Raw genomic sequence first — 26,434 nt, 5'->3', positions numbered from 1 at the left:
TTTCAGAGGATTGTTCCTCCCTTGGCTGATCTGATCAGCAGCATGGGAAGTAGGGTTATTGGTACCCTTGTTTAAAAACTCGAGCTAGAGGCAGGAGGTACCATTCCCTAGGTGCGAGACATGAATCTCGCTAGATCTTTTTCATACAAATGTGAGATAAACAAGTTTGAACAAGAAGGTAATATAGAGAAGAGCTAGTCAGTGGAAAGTGCAAGATATGATTAAAAAACAGAAAAGGACAAGGGTCTTCACAGCTCTTCTGGGTGGCTAAGACAGGGTAAAACTGCATGTTATCTAAAGGATAGAGAAATGAAAGTTGTAATAGTTGGCACGTGAGACTGTGAGACAGGAGAACAGATTCTCAATGGATAGGCAGGAGAGGCAATGTTTTAAGTATAAAAGGACATGCAAAAGTATGAGTGTGCTTTGGATTTGTGGTTAGAGGTCAGAGTTGGAAATATATAGATAAGTGTATCCCTTTGGGGACACTTCAGGAAATGCAAACTTCCTGCGTCCCTTAAGGAAGCACTAACATGCTGTGTCTCCAGCAATGTCCAGTTATGCAGCTTTGGAAGGGGGTATTTCTGGTGGTATATTTTCCCCATTTCATAAGGCTCACTTTCTGTCTTTTATCTTCTCTTTTCTCATGTTAGATTCATCTATATTTGTTCAGCATGATGTCACTATTTAGTGATTGTACTGGCACGATATGGCAGAATTCCTTTTTTCCCTTAGGACTAAACTTCTCAAGCCTTCTGTGTGTCAATTGTTTGCTCTGCAGTTCAGAAGCAATGAAAACATGTGGCCTCTCACTTAAAACTGAAGCAGCGGTCTTAAGAAAATGCTCTGTTCAATGATGATAAACCAAAATCCTCATTGCTCACTGCAGACTTGCAAAGAATGTTGTTTCTATCTGGGTCAGTATTTGCTTGAATAGTTTTGAGTTTACTCTGGATACTGTAATGCCCTTTTCATGTTATGTTCTCTGGCAACATTTGAGAGAGTCTCTTGCAGACAAAAATGTTCACTGGTACATGTTTAAAAAGTTACACAGGTACATGTTTACCTTCCTAGACATACTTGTGGTCTGCTCTGGTTCAAATCAAAGCAGTGTCACTTGACATTCCAGAAGAGCTGTATCTCTGGCGTTCTACAGAAGTGCTGTACTCCGCGTACTCAGAAAATATTTGCTTTCTCTCCAGGTTTATTTTAATGTCTTTTGCTTTTTAATAATGCAGCAACATTGAGGGAGTTTAAGAAAATCCTATGATCAGGGCAGGAGGGAAGGGAGGACTTAAATTCCTCTGCTAAATTGCTTGAAAATTACATGCTGGACACTAACCCTTCTCCTTTAGGCATATGGAAGTTGTGTGGGTGGTGTTTAAAACATTGTATTTGAGATTATAGTGTGACACTTCCCTTTGATGTGTGTCAATAACAGTAAGTAGATACCATCCTATATGAAAGTTTCCTTCATGTTCTTGTTTCCTTCTAACATTACGTCTCTGAAGATTTTGAACTAATTGAAGGTCGTATATAAAGTAACATGTAGCACAATAACAGTACGTACATGTAATGTAGTCAGATATTTTTGTATTACTTCAGTGTCCTGGTTTTTTTCCCCAAATTACATTATAAAAAGAGAAACTGTTACCAAAGCTGGGTATATCTGTCCATAATATGTGCATGTCTAGTAGGGCTCTTAACTTTGGGCATCAAACATTGGAAGGAAGTACTATGTAATACCACCCACTTACCTGAGATATTTCCCAGAACATTGTCTCTGCTGGAGTCATGTGTGCTCCACTGCAAGGGATAGCTCACGTAACTCCAATTAAATACCTGAAATACCGAGACACTGCACTTCCCCAACCTAATTCTATCGAGAACTAATGTTACCGGGATGTCAAATCACATCTTTCTGATGAGCTGTAGCAGAGCTGACTAACTCGTCTCCTCCTAGACAAGTGTCCACAGGTCAGTGTAATAGCATGAGGCATGTGCAGAATACCTGCCAGCCTCTAATGCAGGGTATCATTAGGGCATGATGCAACAAATATTACAAGGACAAAGATGACTGAAAATATTTGTAGGCGATACCTTCTATGGTTAAGGAACTGAACGCTGCAGGCAGCATTTCATTCCAAACAGGATCCTGTTTTTTTTCTTTCTATAAAGGCAATGGGGTTTTTTCTGTTTAAAAAAGTATATATGTATTTAAACAACATATAAGCATGCTATTAACTAGGACAGTCCCATTCTCAACCTTGGCTTGATTGGTCCTGTTTCCTTCCCCTTCCCACTGCCCCTGCCACCTCCCCAAACAATTAAAATAACTCTTTAGATTTGAATAATGAAAAGTTGCCTTCAAAGGCTGTATATCCCCAAAAGCACAAGAAAGCAACAGCAGTGAAATGTTAGTTCAAACAGAAACTCAACTTGCAAGCTGTCTACGAAAACCTCTTTTTTTCCCCCTCATCGCTGTGGGAAGCATTCTGTGTGACCCCCTCGTAGATCTCTGCCAGAGGAGAGCGTTTCTCAGTGTGCCTGGAAGGTCACCAGATTTCAGTGCCGTAGGAGCAGGAGGAAAGGATGTTGTAGAATCCTTCACCTTGTGCAGACTTGGTAACACCCTCCTTTTGAATGAGAGCGTGCTGTCTGCAAGGCCTCAAAAGAATGCAGCAATTTGTATATATAAACTGGAGAGAGGCATTGGGGAAGAAATGATCCCTTGGCTGGTGCTGTTTCGAAGTATTTAGGACTGATAGCTGTATAAAAGTAACTGCTGAGAAATAGGAGTTCATGTGTTTCAACAACCAATTCTTGCCTTTATTTGAGAAAGCAGAAGATAAAAGACCTATTCCACAAAGCTGCAGAAAAAAATCTGCTGGATTTAGTGAATTTTAAATTGGGGCTACCACTTTTTCGGACACTTGTTCTTGGAGAAGTCCCACAAAATAACGTCGGATGTTGCTTCATTAGCTAGTCACTCATTTCCCACCATCTGGTTTCTGTCTTAGCCAAAGAACTAGCCAACAGAGCTCTAAAAACTTATTCTCCTGAAGACTGTTTGTTTTCTCTGTTGTTGTTGGGGTTTTTTGGGTGCAGGGTGTTAGTGAATAGATAGCAAAAGATCCTACTTCCTACTTACTAATTGCATCTAATGAGCACGTTTTCATGAAACTGTCTAGGCAAGGCATGAAAAAGCAGTTCTTAAGGTATATTATGGTTATAATGGTTCCTGGTAGATTCTCTGTTGGTTTTTATTTCAGGGTTACTCTCTTAACCTTTAAAAAACAAAACAACAAACTAAACAAAACCCCCAAACAACCCCTTCCCCTCAACACACACACACACACACCCACACACACACACACACACCCACCCACCCTTCGCCCAACAACAACCACCTTTTCTAACCCCATTTCAGCATGATCCCAGTGTAACCTGGTAATCATTTAGGGTGGTTTACAAAGGGAATCAGAAAACATTTCAGAGCCAGGGTTACAGGAACTAAATAAGCAGTAGGCACTTGAACTACGACAACTTTAACACCACAAAAGCACTGACGTTTTCCAACTTTGTTCTCTGAACTTAGTGCAATGTTTCATTCTCTCTTTACCATAATCAAAATTTGATGTGCATTCTTTCTTAAATGGCATCTGATGTGGTATCTCTCTTCAGCTCTTTGTGGTTTCCTGTTTTTCGAACACAGATGAAAGTATCTGCTGAGATCTATTAAATTTCGCATTTATGACTTTCTCAATATAAGCCTCCAAGTAAAAAGTAGATTTCTTTGCACTTACAAATGTAGTGAATGCCTGATGCAGTAGAAATACAGGAGTGTGTTTTTAGTGTTGTACTTCAAATTACTACTTGTTTTAATTTAGATTAACTGCGTAATACTTAGAATGCAGGGCCAACTTAATACAGTTGGGGTTTTTGTTTTTGGTTTTTTTTCCCCACAGTACTGTGAGACCAAGTAATATACATTTCCACATAAGAAAATAGTTAGAAAAACTGGAATAAAGTACTCTGGCTCCTTTAAAAATAAGGCAATGTGAAGTAATAAGAATTGGAAGAAATATTGATGTGTTTGTGAAGCCTGTATCTATTGTCATTTTAGCAGTTATCAACAAAATATGAATGTGAATATGTGAGGTCTTGTTAAATCCTGAAAATAGTTCTATATTGGTTAATAGTTATATTTTGGTTAATTAAAATGTTCTTAAAATATCATATAATCTGCTTTCAATGTGAGGCAGAACTATTTTAAGAGAAGGTGTTATGGCGTTGCAAAATTTGGGTTTCACCCTAATGACATGAGAAGAATAATTGCTATCATTGAACAATTTCTCATAGTTTTGAGAGTGGTGAAGTAGAGCACTTTCAAGTGATCAGCCTCTTGTTAGGTTCCAAATAGAAGCACTTGATTGGCGAAATAACTAATCTGCATTCTCTCCGACTATGCAAATAGAAACTGAATTTGACAGAACATGGTTTTGTATTGGAGAAGATGATTTTAATTTCCTTCTATTCTGATTCCCCACCTTTTCCCACATTCACTGCTGTCTGAAAATACTCCTATCCTGCAAGAATGTGTGAAGGTGAAGAACTGAGGTGATGTTTCTTCTAATATTCATGTAACTGTCATGGGCTATAACAGGCCTTGGACCAGTATCAGTGGTATCTGGTTGATTGGTCAAGTAGCATGATAGCAGTGTTTATGAGCTTTAGCTATAAAAAAATGTCTTCACAGTAGATACCAAATTGATGCTTATCATTCTGAGAAGAGAGGCTGTGAAAAAAGTAGTCCTTCACCACACACAGAGCTGGTCCTTTACATTATCTTTGAGAGGGTGTGAGATTGGTTGCTACACCTGCTTGGTAGGATATTTCAGTTTCTGAAGTGTACTTTTTGTCATCATCCTAAGGAAGCTTGAATATTTATCGTTCTAAAATAAATGACACTTTGTGTGACTGTTTAGAGGAAGGTAAACTGTTCTTTCATTTGCTTAGCCTGTTTTCAGAAATCTTGATTTTATTTTTTTGTCTGTGAAGAAACCAAATTAATGTTCCACTTCTTTAAAACTCCAGTTCTGATGTCTAAATAAGGTATCAAATCTTAAATATGTGGTTTTATTAAATTTATTATTTCCAATCCTCTCACAGAACTATAGTGCCATGGAAAGTGTTCAGGCAGTGCCTTCATGAAGTTCATCAGATAAGCTCTGGTTTGGAAGCAATGGCTCTTAAATCTACTATTGACTTGACCTGCAATGACTACATTTCAATTTTTGAATTTGATATCTTCACTAGATTATTTCAGGTAAGATTTGAAAATTTTAGATACTTGTATGAATTTGAGAAGTTTAGTGCCCTAAGGCAAGTACCTATGGGTCAAGGAAACAGATATTTTAAAAAAATGAAATAACTGAAACACTAGAATTCAGAAATAAATTGTGCATTTTTTTTTAGTCCTTTAGAGATGTTTGGAGTATCAACACCTACATCTGAAAAACTGGAAACATCCAGCAACACCTGCTTCATTTCTGCACATATTTAGTATGATTGCAATATCTTTGTGTTTGCTGCTTACTTATTTTTCACTGTTCTTAAATACATTCCTAGAAAGGTGAAGCTTCAGGTACTTACCTATGTCTTACTTGCATTTTCATTGTGCTTTTGTATCTATATATAATTATACGAAGTGTTTCTACAAGCACATAAGGAGAGTTGCATAGGACTTTTTTTTAGGCTAAATGTAGGCCTAACTTTTCTTTATGAACATATTTTTGCCATTAATGCTTTGCTCTTTATTTACAATAAGGGTCTATCTTTGGCAATAGCATTAATTGTATTATTTTAAATAGGTAATATATATCTGAAATAAGCTTGTATATGTGTTATGTGCCTCTGTTAAGCTTGTGTCCCTTCTATAGAACATACTTGAAGTATTTTAGTCAATATGGAAGGCTGTGCTGGTTTTCACTCACGTTAGATGTATTGATTCTGAATTTGTCACTTTGGATATTTCTTTTGTATATAGGAATCTTTGAGGTACATGACCGTTTGTTTGATTTTTTTACTTTCTTTACCCCACACAGTGATTAAACGGGTGCACAGCCTCAATTTGCACCAGGAGAGGTTTAGACTGGATATTAGGAAAATTTTCTTCACTGAAAGGGTTGTCAAGCACTTAGGGGCATGGTTTAGTGGGGCACTTGGCAGTGCTAGGTTAACAGTTGGACTTAACGATCTTAAAGGTCTTTTCCAACCTAAATGATTCTATGATTATTCTTTAGCCTACTGGAGATACGTTCAAAATACCAATTTTATGTCAAAGCCTGGGCCATATGTTTGTTCTGTCTTCCATGTTATTTTGTGATAATCTGTTTGGCTTTCTTGGTTTTGCTGTTATGGGAAAGGGTACCATTATGAAGTTGATATTAAGATTTGGCAGGAGATGATTAATGGTTTTAGTTTAAAGAGTTTTGATTTTGATCATGAACATGTCTTCTCCACTCTGAGTCAAAACCGTATCAAAGTTGAAAATGCTATGGTGTAAGTAATCTCTCTGTTTAATTTAACCACAAACATTGGTCACTTATTAAAACACACACAGGTTATGGAAGTTTGAACAAAACTTTGGGGGTTCTCTTTGAGATAATAAACTAGAGAATATAGATAATTGTACTTCGTGCTGCTTTAGCAAAATCCCCCTAAGCTTTGCCCTTTATTTGGAGCTTGATATGATCAAGCATTCTTGTGTGAACATTGCTGCCTTGGGATCAGTTTCTACTCTGTCAAAGTCTCTCTCTTTTATTCAGTATTTGGCAAAATAATACCGTGTCCAGGTTAGTAATCAAGCCCAAATCTCGATCGCAGACTTGACTGCAACATGTATCACTGAAGTGCATTTACATAAGGTTCCGTTCTGTAGGATTCTTTTCCCCTAAGCGTTCTGCTTATTAATAATAGCAGGGTTTGGGTTTTTTTTGTTTTGTTTTAATCAGTACATCAAATAAAAAATTAAATGAGAAGTCAGTGATCTGAGAAGTAACAGTTTGTTCTGATCCTATGTGGGGTCCTATAGATTGCGTCAAACTTAAGGACAGAAGCCTCATGAGACTTATTTTTGTTGTTCTGCAGGCCAATGAATATCTGTTTGCATTAGTTTCTTTGTGAGGCCATTGCTGGTTTGATTCATTACCATGCCTTGGGCTAGAAAAGGGGATTAGCAGTACTGATATATGTAAGGAGAGAAGACTGGTTAGGATTAATTTTTAATTTAACAAAGCAGCAGAGAGAGAATTTTTGCCAAACAGATTACCAACTGGTGCAATAGCTGCGTAACTGTTGAAGTGAACTTGCACTGAACTTGGTCTGAGAACCTCTCCCGGAGGTTACATTTTACTTTTCTAGTTTTTAAACAGCTTCTGTAACTATGTATGCATACACCCACGGAGAGAAAATCCCAATTGTTTAAGTAATCAGAATACTGTTTTGCCAACTGTGGGTTGTGTTACAGAAAAGCTACGTTTATAATGATGTTTATTCAAAGAAAGAAAGCAAGACTACTTTTTATGGAGACCCTGTAAAAGTGAAGTTGCTCCCCCTGCCTCCCCATTGTATGCATGCACATCTTTAAGTGCTGTGTCCTCTGACCAGAGGTAAAGTTAGCATGGCAGAATATGTAGGTGCTTTGAAGGAAAGGAACTTCATTCTGTCACTGTTACCACATTCAGTTAAGTTGTCCTTTTATGCAAAAATATTTCCACAGAAGAGAAAGCGTACAAATCTTTTTCCATTTCACATTTCTGCTTTGTAATACTCTGTGTTGCTGTGCACAAGGCAAGCTATGAGTTGTTGCCGTTTGATTTTTCAGTCATACTGTCACATCGTTTTCTAGGTATAACAGTGGTGTGATAGTCAGTAGAGAGTCCGAGCACTTGAAGATAACAACTGTTTGTCACCCTAGCAGCTTGATGGTTGTGATTAACCAAGGAATTTGCACACTACTTGAATTTATTTCATAATGTACCATAGCAAGCCTTTCTATTACCGCAGTCCAACAAGACATCCAAGTACTGATTGTTTGATCATCTTTTTTGATTTACATGCATGCACTTGAGTAACACAACAGGAGAAAGAACATTGTGTTTTTGTGAAGAAAGTGTCAGTGTTGGTGTGGTGAAAGGGGAAGAGTCAACTCACTTTTTTTCTCTAGGGCAACTAAAATTTTTCATGTGATGAAGCCTCCTGGCATCTATCTTTGGTGAGGGTGCAGACAGCAGCTGGCAAGATGCGGTGTTGCATCTAGGACTGTGATTTATTTTTTCTCCTTTCTTCTGTACAAATTTGAGCACTTGAGGTTTCTTACGGCCTCTGTATTGAAACCTTACTGTTCTATTTCATGTGTCTGATTTGAAGAGGTATTAATTCTAAAATAAAACGGGTCTTCATCCACGTTTAAGTAGTGGTTAGGGTTTGTCTGGGAAATGTATCATAATCTCGAACAGAACTGTTACGATGCTGTGCTCAAGTGTCACACAGGCATTTCATCTCTGCCTTACTTGCCCTTAGAAGTCCTTTAAAGGGAATTTGCAGGGCACACAAGAACACTAGCGTCTTTTCCTGTGTTGCTTAACTTTACCTGCCTTGATCTTTTGACAAATAGATAAAAAAAAAATCTCCAAACCATTCAGAGGTGTTTTCTTGTCTCTCCAGATGCTGGCAATGAACACTTAATACACTTGTATTAATCCACTACTTAAAAATTATCCTTCATTTACAGTAAAGGACTGTTTTGTGTTCTTTGAAGTGATAGCATATCAGGCATGTTTCACTGAGTTTTCTGAAGCATTTGCTATTCAGGTCAGCAAAGATTGTTATGAAGTGCTGTCAATATTTGTTTGGTTTTCTGGCTGTAATACCATTATGGTAACTGAAGAAACCAAGAATTAGAGAATAAGAAAAGGAATGACAGCTCAAATTAGTGCCTTTATTAAGCTTCATTTGCTAGTGTTATTTATTATTAACTATGAAAATGCCTCAGGACCTCTGAAGAATAGGCTTAATTGTGTTTTTATTAAACCATCATGGAGCCAAACTCTTCAGGTTCTAAACTAAACATGAAGTTTAATATTTTATGTAGGTACAAATCAGAGATACCTTAAATTCAATGTCTTCAAAATCTTTATCCAAAAAATTAGCACTTGATGTTCTTGGAATAATTCTTTTGAAGGAACCCTTATAGCAAATCTAGGTATATAGAACAGTCTTTTGTACTGTTTAGACCTTAACCAAAGTGCGTATTTTTAAGCTGAAGCTAAACCACTGTAGGCCCCTCTGACAAATTGGCTTGAGTTTTATTAGAAATATGTAACTACCTAGCTGCACTTATTTAATTGTTTGTTTTCTCTTTTTAGCCATGGGGTTCAATCTTAAGGAATTGGAACTTCTTAGCTGTGACGCATCCTGGATATATGGCATTCCTCACATATGATGAAGTGAAAGCGAGGTTACAAAAATACAGCACTAAGCCTGGGAGGTGAGAGGTTTTGCTGATTATTGCTTTCCAGTTAAACTTGCTGTCTCGGAAGCTACAAAATTATTCTATGTTCATACTTCCATATTGTGTGATACTTACACTCATGGAAATATTGCAGGAGTGAATTTCTGGCTTTTTTTTATTTTTTAAACAGCAAATCAGAGAAGTAGTAGGGGTTATTTTTACACTTGTGATTTTATTTGTATCGAAATACATTTTTTAAAATAGTTTAATACTAAAGCTTGGAACTCCACATTTAAAAAATGCTGACCTTTTAAATTTTAAGACATAGGAATTTTGTAACCATGACCCGGTTTTTATGCCATAGTTCTTGTACAGCGCGGTAAAGCAAAAAATACTGTATTAGCACACGGAAGTCTAAATAAGTACAAGTAAACAGAATAAAAATTGAAATTACATTGCTTGCCCTTTCTTCTGGATTAGGTATAAAAAGCAATGCATTCTTGAAAAGCATATTTGAAAATATAATTTGTTTTTCAAAATTTGCATTGAATTGTTGCTTAATAGTGAAGTAAAAATCATCTTAACATCTTTCATGGCAGCACACTTAAATTATGAATTTAATCAGTGCTTATGTGTTCCTTTTATGTTCTTTTTTTATTTTTATCTTGCCAGTAATGATTCTATATCACAAAGTCTGCACCTAGAAAAGGAATCTGTCAGATTAAATATCATGGCATGTAGAGTGTTAAAATAATTTTTAAGTGGAACTAAACATACTGAATTATTCAAACTGAACTTTTACTGTTTATGCCACTTCTCTTGTCCTGGTTTTTTTCTTCTCTCAGATTGGAGAAATAAAATTCATTAATGAGTTTAGTTCTGTATTAGGTAACTTTTATTTTGCTACTTCTGCCTTTCAGTTACGAAGCTATTTTCCCCTAATGTCTAGTTGTCTAGCTTTGCTGCAGGATCATATGTATACATAAAGTCCATCATGTTGAAACCTGTTAGAGAAGTCTAGCAACACTTATACCCACGTTCTGTACTTGGTTTCTTTTGATTTTTTAGCAAACAATATAATGTATCTTGTTAAGTTACCTGACTGGTCAAGTGCATATATACAAGAATCTTGTGGTTCCAGTAGAATAACATTGATGTTTAGCTTGGCACTCCTGAACACTACTACGGAAGTCAGATAACTAGGTTGATTTTGAGAGTGGTTGCTATACTTAGTAGTTTCTCTATTATGATTCTGGTTCTGTGATTATAAAAGAGAAGTAATAAAGAAATTATCCAAAGTTGCCTTTAAGTTCTTTGTAAATAGACAGTTTTAAGATAACTTTCTATTGCATATCAGAAAATGACTTTCTGAATTGCTTAGGTGAAATGCTGGAGTGTGAAAGAGGAGATAGGAAGTAAAATTGCTGCTTTAATCTGTCTAAAACATTCTGGAAATTACAAGATTCTGTTCGAATGAATAGTTGCTACTTCAGTGTAATATTGGCCCCATTGAAGATTGTAAGAGCTATGCCAAACTTCAGGGAGGCTAAGATTTCTCATTTTAAACAGCTTGGAAGGAAATAAAATATTGATGTATAATTAAGAAAAGCTGCTCTGTAATACAAAATTGAGTTTGTGGTATTTCACTGTGTGATGCTTTTCTGAGTGAGGTTTTGCATATGAGATGGTGTCTGACATGAGTGGGGCTAGAGTTTTTAGTAAGAAGAACTAAACATGCCCAATACTATTGCCTATCATGTTCCTTTTCCTCCTACTGTGCTCCCTGTCTACATTATGTATACTCCCGGCTATCACCTGTTACACACAGAAGTTGGGTCGGTATTAGCTGGTATTTTCTGAAGAAGCGATGTTTCTTTTGTCCTATTTAATTCCTCTGGTACACACAAAATTACACATTGCTAGTAGAGCAGTTTCTGTTGTTCATCATTTGCATTTCTGTTGCATCTAAAGGTGTTTTATATTTCCCCTTCCATTTGTTCAGGTTATTGGCCTGTGTATGCCCAAAGGGTATATGTTGTAGCTATGGAGACTTGATGATATAATAAACAGGTCTTGAAACAGTTTATGGGCAAGTCTAAATGTAAGTAGTAGGACTATTCACAGTGAATGTGCAGCTTTCACTTTAACAAATAAAAAGCAAGCAAATGAAAAGTTGAGGGTAGGGTGCTACTGTTACCTTATTTCTGCCCTTGAGGAACTAACAGTGTAAAAGATGCAGGTTTATTACACGTGGCAGAATTGGGAATCTGACCCAAATCTTCAGAGACCTAATTCAATGTCTTAACCAAAGGCCATCCTTCTTCTCTTCACTTGTTTGGCTGAACTCTGATTAATGCTGACTTTTCATTTACCCTGTTTTTATCAAGCTACATTTTCAGACTGAGTTGTACTCGCTTGGGACAGTGGGCCATTGGATATGTGACTGGCGATGGGAACATATTGCAGACCATACCTCACAATAAGCCTTTGTTTCAAGCTTTGATTGATGGCAGCCGGGAAGGATTGTAAGTACAAATTCCTGTAGTCACCATAGGTATGAAATCGTGATTTCCTTGTTCTTCTAATGCTTATATGGGTAGTTATTAAAGGTCTTTAAAACAGAGAATCTGGATATGTTATTTAGCATTCCTTTGAGGTTTAAGAACCATCCCTTTTAATCATTTGAAAAACACTTGTTTCCAGGTTATTCTATTAACCAAAGTTAACCAAAGCCATATCTCATAGCAGGTAAATTCCAGGAGAAAATAAAATTGGGCAGCAGTCACATTGATTCCTCCACCCCCAGTAAGATTCCCAAATGCACTTAAGCTTATTGAACAATTACTACTGCCAGTTACTCGTATGTCTAATTGGACAATGATTTGAAAGCTATGTAATTGCTTTTCCATATATTGTGCAGCCAGGACATTTTCCGGGTTCTAATAGTTTACTGAAAAGATTTACAATTATAAGAGAATCTAAGTTTATAGGGAGAAGTAGTACATCTTTACTAGGTTGGCTGAAGTAACAGACTGATTTTTGTTGTCACAGTCTTTTCACTGGGATACATGTTTTGATATATCCATGTGATCATAATGAAAAAAAAAAAAAAAGAAAAGAAAACAACAACAACAACAACAAAACAACCAGGAAAATTGATCAATCCTCAAAAAAAGATTGAGAAACCCTTTACAATCGTGCAATTTTTCTCAGTCCTGCACAATCCATTATTTTTTTCCCAGGTATGATGATTTCATACTTGCATTAAAGACCACACTTACAGTGGTAGTGTTTCTACATGACAAAAACTCAGCAAACAAAAACTAGAGCTGAGAATATTTAATGCAGAGTGAAGTTTTTGTAGTCCATCTAAATATAACTTTCTCACAGTGTGGCTTAACAACATGACTTCCAAGAAACTGTTTCCAAGTTAGAGGTAACATAAATCTGAATATGTAACAGCCTAGGGTCTCTGTGATATCATTTAACCTATTATTAATTTCCCACAGGGTTGAAATGCCCCCCATCAGTTCTTGCTTAAAGTCCAGTCTGCATCTTGGATTCTCAGTGTAGATTCTTGTCATAACGTACACAGATTTATATATGTCATAATGTATACAGATATACACATATATAATAATATGACATATATATAATATATGTATCATAATACAGATATACACAAATGTGTGTTACTTTCTGTTCTGCTCCATTGCTTGAAATAGTCTATGATGCTCACAGTGGAGAGAGTACTAGGAACATATGCAAGTATAAGATCACTGTGAAATGAAGATCTGAAATAATATTTTGTTGAGCTACCCTCAGAAAGTTATCTGCTAATCAAAGCTCAGATGCATTCTGGTGGTGGCTACGCATGCAGTGTCAAAATCTTTCCTGTGCTTTTATAAATAGACTTGAGCATGTGTCAAAATGCATATATAGCAACTCAGTTGCACCCAAAAGATAAGAAAGATGGCTGAGGAAAGATGATGCATTTTAGTTAACGTCTACTGTAACTTATTCTGCCCCTTTAAAATTTCATAGGTATTATTTAGCTAAAATAGCAAAAGAAATGTGCATATTTATAACAATCTTCTTGTGATGCAGCTATCTGTTCCCAGATGGACGAAGTTATAATCCTGATTTGACAGGATTATGTGAACCCACACCGCATGATCACATAAAAGTCACACAGGTATGTTGCAGAGTTTGTCAGTTATTTTGTAATCTTCACCTTCATTAGTATCTCATCAAGCAGTGTTAATAAGCTTTCATTAAAATGTGAGAAATAAATTCATAAGACTGAAAATACGTTGTTGATAGAAGGGCTTAGATGAAGAACAGGGTAATAATCCTTTAAACTCTAGAGCTGATGGTGATGCAGACGGCATGACTTGGAAAGTTTTGTTTATTCTAAGCCTCTTCCAAGTGAGAAGTGTGTTAACGGTTATTAAAGATTTTTCTGATATTTATGTTACAGGTTTATGTAGTGTGGTGTTTCCTTGCTAATAGCAGATGGGAATACAGAAGTAAAATCAAGATCAATTGATAGTTTTGAAGCCTGAATAGGAATGGTACAGTTTGTTGACAGGTCCAGGAGGAAAAGTATAGTTCATATATCACGAAGACACCAGTTGCAGGATCTCTCTCCTTTCTTCTTTGTCTATTGTGCAAATTAAATGAGAGATCAGGGAAAAGCAACAGAAATAATTAAGTGCCTAAAGGGAGTCACTTTGCAGAGAAAATTAGCATATCTAGATGTGTTTGTAGTCTTGTTAAGTGATGATGTGATAAACGAATGTGCGGATGCTTGATACTCAAGTAATAGGAAGTAGCCACCACGAGACAAATGCTTGATTAAAAATGGCGCTGAAATTATCATTAGAAGGTTAAAGGTAAATGGTGTAGTGCATTTTTTTCCTGACAGAAGCATCTGGAAGACTTGAGGATATGTTCAAGGGAAGATATCAGACTAGATGCAAGCCATACTGTTTAGATGGTCTTCCATTTCTTCAGAGCAGACTGGATGACCTGCTGAATCTTTAACTGAGTGCTCTGTGTGCATTCCACCTCCAGAAATATTTTAGAAAAGAAGTATTTGTTACCATCTATGGTATTATCAGGAATACCATTATGAAAATACCTGTTTCCTAAGTAAGAGAATTCCTAAAATCAATTACCTGAAGAAAGTCTGAATATTTCTATTTTCCTCACTTCCCACTTTTTCCCTCCAGTCTTAAAATAGTAATGACAGAGTAATGCAGAGATATCAGATACTTGTGTTGCACAGAACAATTTTCTAGCCCCATATCCTTAGTTTTCCTCAAGGAAAGGAAAAGCAGCTTTGACATTCTCAGTGATTACCTTGTTCTTTACAAGAGAATCATGTTGTATTTTGAATTCACTGAATGAATCCAGTTGCTTCTGAACTTGTAGTTATGAGGACACCATTAGTTAATTCTGATGGTAATTCAACAGAGTCTGAACTATGTGAATGATGCCTTAAATAATACATAACTGCAGTAGTTTAAAGCTGTCACTAGATCTGCTTAAACTATGAAAAGATGGTATAAAAGTGGCTGCAGGGCTAGATTGCTGCAGATGGATTCTTTGCGAGAGCTCCACCATAAGCATCTTTAGTACATACTGACTACAGCTGCAGATATGAGCTGTCTCTCTTATTTTCTCTTTTTCTTATCCTCATTTCCCCTCCTTTTACTCAGCAGTAGCTGCTTATTTTCCTGTGACCTGGATTGTACTTATTTTAAGCTTTCAAAATTTGGTTTTTCAAGACTAAAACTTTTATTTCTACACAAATGCATTTGATTGCCAGTTCCCCAATAATACCTAATTCTAGAAAACTCTTCTGGACTCAGGTTTTTATCTATTATTCATTCCTCCTGAAGGTGCTCTTATACCTTCCTGTAAGTCTTCTAAGGATACTAAGTACTGAATGATCTGTGCATGACTGTTGCCATGTTATTCTGGGGCGTGTTCTTGCCATACCTCCTTCACAAGGGTTGTTTACTTCAGTTAACCGTAGTACCATACTGTATCCTGGCTGTAGGTGGAAAGCCCTCTTGCTTGTCAGTTTTCAATCCAATAACTTTTATTAGTCCTAAACTCATACCTAGAAAAGGAAATCCCGATTTTGTTCCCATTCATCACTTAATTTCTGACTTCCAACCAGGTGTTCATTATCTTCCTTTTAACTGCAACCAAGGAAAAGCAGGATGTGTGCCTTGCATAGTAGTTAAATGTGAGAAGTCTGTAGAAAACCTAATAGGCACAGATATTTTCAACTTTTTTGTAGCATGTATTGTAGTATATCATAGGTTTGAAGAAGCAAAAAAGGAAGCTATTAACAGCTACCTTTTAACAGTAACCTTAGTGCGGTTTTTAAATAAATCAGTAGCAATAGTTTCCTGGACTAATAAGTAAAGTGGGCTGAAAAGCAGGAGACTCAGAAATATTTGTCACCACTGGTGCCTAAGTATATTCTTTGTGAAGAAATCACAGTGAAGAAATAATCATTTGACTTTCTTTTGTTACAGGAGCAGTATGAATTGTACTGTGAAATGGGTTCCACTTTTCAGCTGTGTAAAATCTGTGCAGAGAATGACAAGGATGTCAAGATAGAGCCTTGTGGACACCTTATGTGCACTTCTTGTCTTACAGCGTGGCAGGTACTGTCGTGGTTCTGTTAGTGGAGGATGGATTTCTCTGTTACATCCCTGTTTACAGTGTGGGTATATGTTTACTTTTCCAGGTACTCAGTAAGAGGATTGAAGGACACGCATACTCAAAATGATTAACTTTTTCATTTTGTGGGCCAAAATCTGTGGAAAAAAAAAGTTCCAGGGGTCATTAAAATCTGGACTTGTAGGCTTGCCAAGGCCATTTGCTGACTGCTGCTAAGTGGAAGCTATTTCCTGAGCACAATACAGCAAAAGCTGGGCATTTGGTTCCAATTCAGCCACCCAGGTCACTTCACGATGTATTCAAAAGGCATGAAGAGGACAGGTAGCAGCTGGGAGTGGATAACTGACTAGACAGTGTTTTATAAGGAGACAGGATGTCTTTGGTGAGAGAAGGATTCAGTCAGTAGTACAAGTCATGAAATGGCCTGTGGAAAAAAAGCTTAGGATTCTTGTGTTTCATGTTAATATGTAAAGCACTAAACCGCCTAGCTTTAGATGGTTGTTGGGGTAAGAGATTTAATGGAAGGGGAAACTCTGATCTCTCAATGTCATTTACAGAATATCCCCAAAACCACAGAGACTTACTGGTGACACAGATTGGTGTATTTTGTCCATCTTGTTCATGAACAGACCAGTCTGTGGGAAAAGGGAGAACTGGTACCTTTGGTTCAGTGCAGTTGACAAGCATTTGACTTAAAATGAAAAGCAGAGGTCATTCCTCTTTACAACTTTAGACTTTCCCCTACTAGGTGCTTCACAAACTGAATCAATTCTGCCTCCTCCTCCCTGCCCTGTTCTTCTTTTGTATCTATATTTTGTGGGCAGAAGTAAGGGTCATCTCATTCTCAGGCAGGACTCTTCCACAGTTAGGCACCAGACTTTGGTTACAAATGTAGTGAGAAGAGTAAAAAGAATCCTTGACTCCAGTCCATTTTTGACCTGGTTTTACATGAGTTCATCTCAGTTAATGAGTTTTCATTCTCATGGTTGACATACGACTTAAGGTACTATAGTTTTTCTTTTCAAATTCATAATTAAGAAATCATCATTGGCAAACCAAGGCAATGTATCAGAATTATCACTTGAGTTTTAATTCCATTAGCAATAAACCTTGCTGAAAAAGGAGTATTCTCAGTTTCTGATTTTGTGTTCTTTCTGAAATTTGAGTTAGATGCTCCAAACACAAATCTTTCAAATTGCCCTCAGATCAGAAATTCTGAGAAAATTCCATTTTAGACATACCCAAATGAAAGTATTTATTTCACTACTAAGCAGCTGCTGAGCTGGAACAATATTTCTCATTTCAGGAGTACCCTTTCTCTGTTCTCACCAGTTTCATTCTGAATGACAGACATAGAGGTCTGACTATGTTAATCTTTGACTTCAAAAAATTCTGAGGTCTGTAGCTTCCCCCCCCCCCCCCCCCCCCCCCAGCTGAAAGGACTATGCAAAAGGACTGAAATCTTTGAATCTTTGTACTTTTGATTGGTGGGTGTCTTGTAGCACGGTAGCAGCATGTTCCAGTGTTGTGCCAGTGATGTGCTGTGATTCTGGAGGATTGTTCAGAAGCTAAGGTCCTTAGTATTTTGGCCAGTGGCTAGGGATTCAGGAAGAGTACGACAAGGCATTTTAGGCTCAGAGAACTGACATGTTCAAAACCATCAAGCTTCATCAGAACATTGCAACCCACTGTAATAGGCCAGGTACATTTCGGACTTCATTACAAATGTAACTTTTGTATAATTAGTGAGGCAATGAAGAAATACTGCACTGTAACAGTGTCAGCTGTTGTGAGCTTCTGGTGGGGTAGTGTTTAATTGGCAGCGTAATGGCTTATTAGACATGCCTCAAGAGGTCCAATACGGATGTTTTCACTAAGCAGAAAAGAATTGAGTAAGCAACATCAGATATGCATAGAATACTAAGGATGATTCAGAGTTGTTCACCTTTATGGAGACCAGTCTCTCAAATAAGACTTGGTTTCGCTTTCCTTTTTGTATTGATGCAACAGGAATAAAATGTCATTTTCCTCCACAGAAATCTAGTCTTATCTAAAAACTACATGTCTGGACTTGATTCTAAAATCATATAGGCATGTATGCTGTATTTAAGGTTCACAATAGCTACTCTCTGTATATAAAAAAACTTTTCTGTGGGCATGGACAAACGTGTATTCATATAGACATCTCAGATCTGAGTTGTAATTGCTCAGTTGTATTTATGCTGTTGAATACAAGTCTCTGCTGCTGTGATTGGTGGTTACCCAATATATTTTGGTGAACTTGTGCTTTTGAAAAGAAAGGAAGGAAACTGCTAGTACAAAACTATTTGACAACACAGATAAAAGAAAGCCTTGAAAATTAAAAGCTCTGTGCCTTGTCTGTAAGGCTGTTTTTAGAAAATGAAACTGTGAAGAATTGTATGGGTAAGGGAGGACTTTGTTCACTTGACAGTGGTTACTTCAGTAGGTCCATATAATTTGGAGGTACTCTTTGAGGTAGTAAGTGCTGTTGACTAGTCCTTTGTAATTAGGATGCAAGGCTGCTAAAAGTAGGTTACATGTATCTTTCCATACAAAATGAAAATCCAGTACTAACCATGCAAATAGACATGACTGTTGTCAGGAGACGTCATTTATAGTTATCTGGCCTTGGGATACAGTTCTTCCACAAACTGTAAAATCGTCTGTCAGTTCAGTAAGACTGGCAAGTGTCAAGATAAAAGTAATGCTAGAAAAAATTTAAAGCTGTTCTTACATCTGAGAAATCAAAAAGCTGTGCTTGCTTGATGATATTTCAGGATAGGTAGGTTGTTTAGAATTAATTTTGGTGTTCGTATCTTTTTAGCTGCCTGTCTACCTGACTGCAAATATCACACAATGTAATTTCTGAATTCAGATTGATTTATCTTGATCTCCCAAAGCTTCAGGGCTCTTTTGGGTGTGTGATTTTGGTTTGGGTTTTTTTTGTTTTCTTTTGTTTGTTTTGTGTTTTTTTTTTCTTTTAATTCAATCTACAGTGTGGCTCTTGATGGAAAAATTTCTTCAAGTGCCTGAAAGACTTCTCTCTGATATTTTTGTTCATTAGTAGTCTGAAATCTACTGTAAAGGTTTTTTGATTACTTCTGACAAGGACAAAAAATATTTCTGAAATCAGTAAAAGGAATTGAAATATGGCTGCTTGAAAATCATTTAACACATTATACCACTTAGAAATTAAAATTCAAGTAATTCTTGTTTCTGATAAGATGTGAAAGTAGTTCCTTGTTTTACCTAATTTACTGAAAATGTGGTAAAGTCCTGGTTTGTTACTTAAGCGTAAAAAAAAGCTTGTAGCTTTAGATGTTGTGTATGCATATTGCTTGAATGATGGTAATGTTGCAGCCATGGTGGACTGTATATATGTTCTTCAGAGAGTAAGAGCTGCATGCTCTAAAGCTCATCTGCATTTTCTAACTTAAAATGGAAAATAAATACTTCATATTTAATATAAAAGATAAAATACATTATCTCTGTCTACACACCTCACCTTCTTTCCCCTGAAGAAATAGGCAAATTGTAATCCTAAAAGGCAAGGTGCTACTTCCTGACCTGTAATAGTAAGACAATTACAATTTTGGTGCTTTGTAGAGATAATGGTTCCATTTTTTATTAGTTACTTTTAAGTGAAGCTTAAGCTTTTGAAGAAACAGCTTTAAAAGTGCAGTCATTTTACCATTTACTATAGTTAAGTATCTATGAATCTGTTTCCTGTTTACTTCACTGCTTCTTTACAAGCTCTTAGAGACCTGTTAAGGGCATTTTTGCATAGAAAGATATAAGACCTACTTTTTAAATTACTACTTTTTTTTTTTTTTAAAATGTATGTACTTTTTTGTCTTGCTGTAGGAATCTGATGGCCAAGGCTGTCCTTTCTGCCGCTGTGAAATCAAGGGAACTGAACCAATCATTGTGGATCCCTTTGATCCAAGGGATGAAAACTCCAGGTGCTGCAGTATTATTGATAGCTTTAGTATGCCCATGTTGGACTTGGATGATGATGACGATAGAGAAGAGTCTTTAATGATGAATCGTTTGGCTTCAGTCCGAAAGGTAAATTTTCAAATACTGTAGAACAGATAAAGCTATATGTTTGTAAATGAAGCTGCCTGTAACTGTAAACAATGAGAGGTTGCACTTCATGCTCTAAGTTTTAGCAACTCACTGAACAGTTCTCAGCTTGAAAAAACAGAATGCGTCAATATTGCAGCAATAATGCTGAAGTTGAATAGGAGAAAAAAAATAATTCCAGATTCTCAGCTGATATGAACTGAGTTAACTCTGTTTATAATGGAGGAAGCATGAGTTTGCACCAGTTGAGACTCTTATCCAAAATACACTGTATAGACAATTCCCTGAATTTTTATTTGTAAGGAACAAAAGATTTCATACATACAGAGTATATTACTAGTTTTCTCCACGTGTGTGTATACACATGCACAGAATGTTTTAGGATTAAACTTGAGTTTCTAAATAGGTTATAAATATTATTGCTTTGTAAAGGTGACTTGCAACCCAATTTGCATTGCACACAAGTAGATTTTAATCATGTTTTGTGTGAGTTGTCTATGGTTTTGGTTTTTTTCTGTATTTTTAGTATTAGGTACTTTAGCAGGAAAAAACGATCTGAGATTATTCATAGTGACTTTGTGGTTTTGGATGTTTTTTGTCCTGAAAGTGCTCTGTGTTAAATTCTGGGATCTTTCTTTGGTCACAGGAGATTTTATCACTGATAAATAAGCACTGTCATTAACAAAAGTTTATTAATGTTGGTAGTTTTCACTCCTGTATTTTAGCCTGGAATAGATATTGTCACACTGAATTGCAACACTGAATTTTACAGTGCGTGTTCTATATTTTACCTTTTACTGAGGTCATCTAGATTCAATAGTTGCCTTGGAATTAATTCTGTAACATCTTACTCTTCCATTTCCTTATCGTTGTATTTGTTGGGGGGGGGGGGGGGGGGGGGGGGAGAAGTGTTTTACCCTCATATCTGCGAGTATCTGTCAGTTAATACACATACTTCTGATATCCTTCCTAACCTCTTAAGTCATATGAATGATTCTTGTGTTGCGTATGTAATACAACGTGGCCTGCTCTTGGGAGCAGTTTATCCTTCCTGCCTGGACTTAAATTGCAGTCTGCAGCCTGACCTCTGTGAGATAGCCTTGAATTGATGGGCTTTTTAGAACACTATCACTGCCATGAGAAGGCAAAAATGCAGTATGCTTTTATCAAAAGAAGGAACAGTAGGCTTTACTATAAGACGTCTTGTTTTCAGTATCCACCAAGTGCTTGAGTGCTTTGGTGCTTGTGATTTTTATGTCATTAATTGTTCAGTGAAAGAAACCTACTAATTATCCCTGAAGTTTAGGAACAGCGTTTTCCATTCTTTGTTACCGTCTTGAAGTCCTTCCTTGAAAATGTTGAATTATTGGGTCATGTGGCGTTTTTCAGCTGCCGTTTTCTTCTTAAAATTGTTACCAATGATTGTACAGTGATGCTCTTAACCACACCACCTGTGTGGAATATGGCATTATTTATATGCACTTTTTGTTAGTAATGCCTTCATCAGCCTTCTCTATTTCTTTTAATCATGATTTATTTTTCCTGCTAAACAGTGTTTCTTCATAGCCTGCTGGAAGAAATTCTGTTTTCTCCTCTATGGCATTATGTAGGATTTTACTCTTTGAATTTTTATTTTGTTTCTTGTTAATGCTGTTAATATGAACATGGTACTGAATGATGGCTGTGTTTGTAGTCATTTGATTTGTTGAAACAATGGAAGTTAGATGACAAAGACAATAATTTAGTTCTTGCAGCCAACCTGCTGATACTGTTGTTACTTTGTAGTCCCAATGAACAAATTTTTCAATTCTTACTTTATTGCAAGGATTATCATATGCTTTCTCAACATAAAGCTGTTAATCCTTGAAAATCAAAGGGGCTGGTTTTGTCTCAAATCACCTGGCTAGATCCTGTGGTATTGCTGAGAAAATCTTGTGGCATATCTGGCTAGTAGTGAGCTGTGATGTTAAACTTGCTAGAAGAGGAAAGTTCCAGGGACACGAAGTCCTGATGAAAGTGACTGTAGGGCTTCATGATGTGTTGCAGGCTCAGGTAAATATTAAAATTGTAAACTCAAATCCATCTTTATCATCCTGAAAGCCTTGTGGGAGGGGCGCTGTTAAAATGTTTCTAAGCTGTTACTACCAGTTTTCACTACCTTTGGGGCTTGTACTTAGAAATAGATTCATAGTGCAAAGAATAGTTGCAGTAAGCTCATTTTAGAAGCACGCACAGTCAAGCTTGTCACTGATTAAGGGCCCTGGGTGGGTTTTTAAGTGAGCTCTTCTTGACAAAATGAAAAGCTGAAAAACACTTTCTGGAATTGTCATTAAAGTGTAAAGAGGATACAATTTTTTTTTGATCACCTGTTGTACCTGTATGAATTGTGAATATAAGTTGGATATCAGAAAAATACCAATTCTGCAGTTTATCACTGTATCTCTGAAGTGTATTCATAAACTGTAAGAGGTTATCTGAATGAAGTCCCTGAGGGACCTCAGACTTGAAATTGCTTTAAGGAAAAGAATAATGACAAAGATATTTGCTCATTCTTTAACAGAATGAGTAAATGGATACACTTTAAGAAAAATGAATCAGTCTTGCTAGGTGTTGTGTATGAGTCAGCAGCAGCAGCAGCAGATCAGCTGTAACAGAGGCTTTAGAGAAATCCACTGCAATTAGTCTGTTTATATGCCTCATGAAGCAGCTTATTTTTTTTAATTTCCAAATTGTCTTCAGATTTTTCTTTATGAAAGAAAGATGAAGAGTGGTGCCAAAACTTCTGTTAATTGTCTCATCGCTGAAAAATTTCCAGCCCTATGGCATCACATTAGCTGTTGCAGTTATTGCCTGAAGTGTTCCTTTTCTCAGCTCTATACCATTTGTGCTAGCCAAGCACAGCATTATGAAATGCACATTAAAAAAAGTGTAGATTACGGGCTCGGGTAAATATTAAAAATGGGTTTTTTTCACTTTTAAAGAGGGTGTTTGAGTCTCTAGTAGACTATGTTTATTATTCCATAATGTTTAATATTGCATTGTCCCAATGAATTAAGAGTTATCTGACACTTTAGCTTGTTCAAGGCATAACTTCATACACTTCTTTTAAAAAGAAAGAAAGAAAATAAGGAAAATGCATCATGCAGGAGTTCTTGTTAAGAGCGAATAATTTTGAATTCATAAGTGCTAAGATAACTGTTTCACCCAAATTATATTATATGAAAACATAAAGGCCCTAGCAGTATAGGAGACTGTGAGGTTTTCAGTAGCTTGAAGTGTATTAACATTCTCTGAAAACGCTTTCTTTTAAAACTAGATGAAGTTATGTTGTCTGGGGAGTTACTGTCTTCTCTGGAATTAATTTCTTAGCTGTATGAATGCACCAAAACCTGACTTTGATTCACACTGTTACTTTAAAATAGTTATAGGAAACAGTGAAAGCTGAAAGCCACTGTTTGTCATGATTAGGCTTCATCCAGCAGATGAGTTAGGTCAAACTTAAAAATCACAACAAAAGACCGTAGTTCTCAAAATATGGGAGGAGACTGGTTTTGACTCCTCCTCCTCATTTCCATATTATTAAATTGACTTTTTTCTGGTAATGAGAAAAGGCATGTATTACATAGTAATAATGTTTTTAATTTCATCATATAAAATACAGGAATATATAAAAAAAGACTTTAAATATGCATCCAGGTATTTCCTTCAACTGCACATTCTTAATTCATATATATATTTCACTTCCTTCTTAATGGTACACCTGGTTTGTGGGAATTTATGAAAATCATGCCACATACTAAGCAGTTAAGGACTGTATTGTTTATTAGTATTTGAAAGAGGCGTGTGTGCCTCCCTTAGTTAAAATATATTTTACTGATTCCCTTGGGCAGTGTAGTCCTGACTCTCACAGCCTTAACTCCCTCTCTCTCCTTCATATGCATTTTCTTGGGTCAGCAAAGGAAAGGTCAAATAAAGAACAGGCCTGTCTACGTAAAAAATGTTTACAGCCATCAGTGTTAAGTGGTGTAACTTTATATCCTCATATGAATCTTTAAGTCCAGATTATACTGATCTGTCTATGTCACAACTTATCCTAACAAGAAATAACAAATATGTGGGTTACTCTCGCCTAATTATAAATAAAGAAACTTAAGGAAACTACTTGGAAATGAAAAGTCCACTTCTGGTGTAGGTTTGCTTGGATCTTCTTAGATGTCTCATTATGCAGTTTGTAAATTACTGAGTTCACTCCAGCAGGGCATTAACAAACAGGATAATATTCCTCAGTGAGTCACTTGTTAGGATTTGTGTTGAGTATGCTTTTCATATGTGCCTATCTGGCAGAAAGGCATTTGAAGCTAAAATTCTCAGTTCAATAAGCTGACTGTTAACATTTCCATCAGAAAAACCTTCACTAGAAATTGTAAGCGATGTCAGAAGCAGGCTTACTCTTGAATTCACAGCCACTAGGGGCAAGCTGGTATCAGTATATCCCGGTAATAAATACCTCTGATTAAATAACACAAGTGTGGTTTGCTCTGCAGTACAGTTGCGATGCAAGTCACAGCTGCTTTTCCCTTGGCAGCAGCCATGCCAACCAGATGAAGTCCATGTTGTTACAAAGGAGTCTGTGTTCTTTTCCTTAATTACATCTTTGTTGCACAGGTCTGTGTGTGTTGCAGCAGAACCTCTTTGTACGCTGAAGGTCTGTCTTCTGTCACTGCCAGTTCATTTGTATTAGTTTGTGTCTTAATAGCTTGCTTATTTTATCTTTTTGTCACTGTGCTGCAATCATTACTCCTTTATTTCCAGTGAATAGAAAATACACAGAAAGCTCCAGTAGGTGACAAACAGAAAAATTTTAAATCTCTTCATCCTTAGGGAGTCTGTCAAAAAGAGTAGGTATTATATACATCTGTTAATACCCTGCTATCCACATGAAATGCAACCATCTTGTTGGCCTAGCTGTCAACAAACATCAAATGATGCAGCTAGACAGGTTGGATGGGAGTGGACAGACTAAATTTGGTGGGTTTTTATAATGGGAATATGATGGAAATCTGATACTGAATGCTGAGGAAAACTTGTTTGTTTCTGTGAAATATGTTGTTTTGTTTTATTTTTAGTATCAGTAGATCTAAACAAGGAATCATAATTTTTAGTTTCTCCCAGTAAAGCATTTTCTCTTACTTCAGCACCAAGTGGTGATACGCATTAAGCTTCCTTGTAGGGGAAAGAAACTGCTTTTGTTTGCAGCTATTCCCTGTCCCCCACCCCATTCCTTGTAAGTTATTCTTTAATGTGTTGGTCATCATCAGTTCCCTTTTTGAAATCTGTGGGGCTACAGCATGTTGTGATAGCATTGTGGCTGTAGGGAATAGTTATTCAGGGGCATGAAACATTATTTTGATATTTTAAAATAAGACATTGATGTAAGCTTAAATTGAAGTCCTTTCACTCACTTTGAAAAATTTCCATTTCATTTTGGCAGTTGTGATTTACCATCCATGGAATATGGTGGATATAGATAGCTAAACACAAAATATATATGGAACCAGAAGTTTATCACAGAAATTAATTCTCTTGGTTCAGTGGGGTTAAAAACATGTCAGGTTTTAAGAATGTTGAGCTTTTAAATGAGTTTTCATATTATTCTAGTTTTTGTTACTGCCTACTACATATTAGGTGTGTCTTTCAGCCACTTGTTTCCTTAAATTTGAAAATAGCATCAGTCCCCACTGGGTTTTAAATGTGACTATTTCCATGATTTCTGTCTCTGCTGGAGCTGGACTGTTGTTATGGCAGAAGAAAAGTAGTCTGTCATGGCTGGGACCAGTGGGCTCCTGAGGGATGAGTGTATCAATTTGCCTAGTGATTCCTTAGAGCAGAACTGTGTAAGAGAAGCTCACCATATAGAAACAGTGATGGATATTCTTAAAATGCTGTCACTACAATGTGGTTCAATTAGCTGTGTGGTCATACAACTACACGCAGTGTGACATTTGAGACTGTCAGGTTGCTCTCTGACGAAGCTGCATTAATTGATGTGATGGTACGGCAGTTTGAACATCTTAAATTCCAAGCAATTGTTTCCTGTCCAGTACTGTG

The 26,434-nt window shown here is 36.6% G+C and overlaps 1 protein-coding gene across 2 annotated transcripts in view; it reads left to right on the top strand.

Moving 5' to 3' along the window:
- CBLB (Cbl proto-oncogene B) overlaps positions 1-26,434 on the top strand; it is a 139,243-nt gene that overhangs the window by 75,799 nt on the left and 37,010 nt on the right. For both annotated transcript variants that reach the window (XM_049824745.1, XM_049824746.1), the window contains exons 5-10: positions 5,173-5,329; positions 9,432-9,553; positions 11,905-12,042; positions 13,625-13,712; positions 16,072-16,203; positions 20,105-20,308. In XM_049824745.1, the coding sequence (XP_049680702.1) occupies positions 5,173-5,329; positions 9,432-9,553; positions 11,905-12,042; positions 13,625-13,712; positions 16,072-16,203; positions 20,105-20,308 (841 nt within the window). The remainder of the gene's footprint in view (positions 1-5,172; positions 5,330-9,431; positions 9,554-11,904; positions 12,043-13,624; positions 13,713-16,071; positions 16,204-20,104; positions 20,309-26,434) is intronic.

Source organism: Accipiter gentilis, chromosome 21 (genome assembly GCF_929443795.1).
Source record: "Accipiter gentilis chromosome 21, bAccGen1.1, whole genome shotgun sequence".
Taxonomy (NCBI): Eukaryota; Metazoa; Chordata; class Aves; order Accipitriformes; family Accipitridae; genus Astur; species Astur gentilis.
This window is presented reverse-complemented; position numbering and strand designations above follow the sequence as displayed.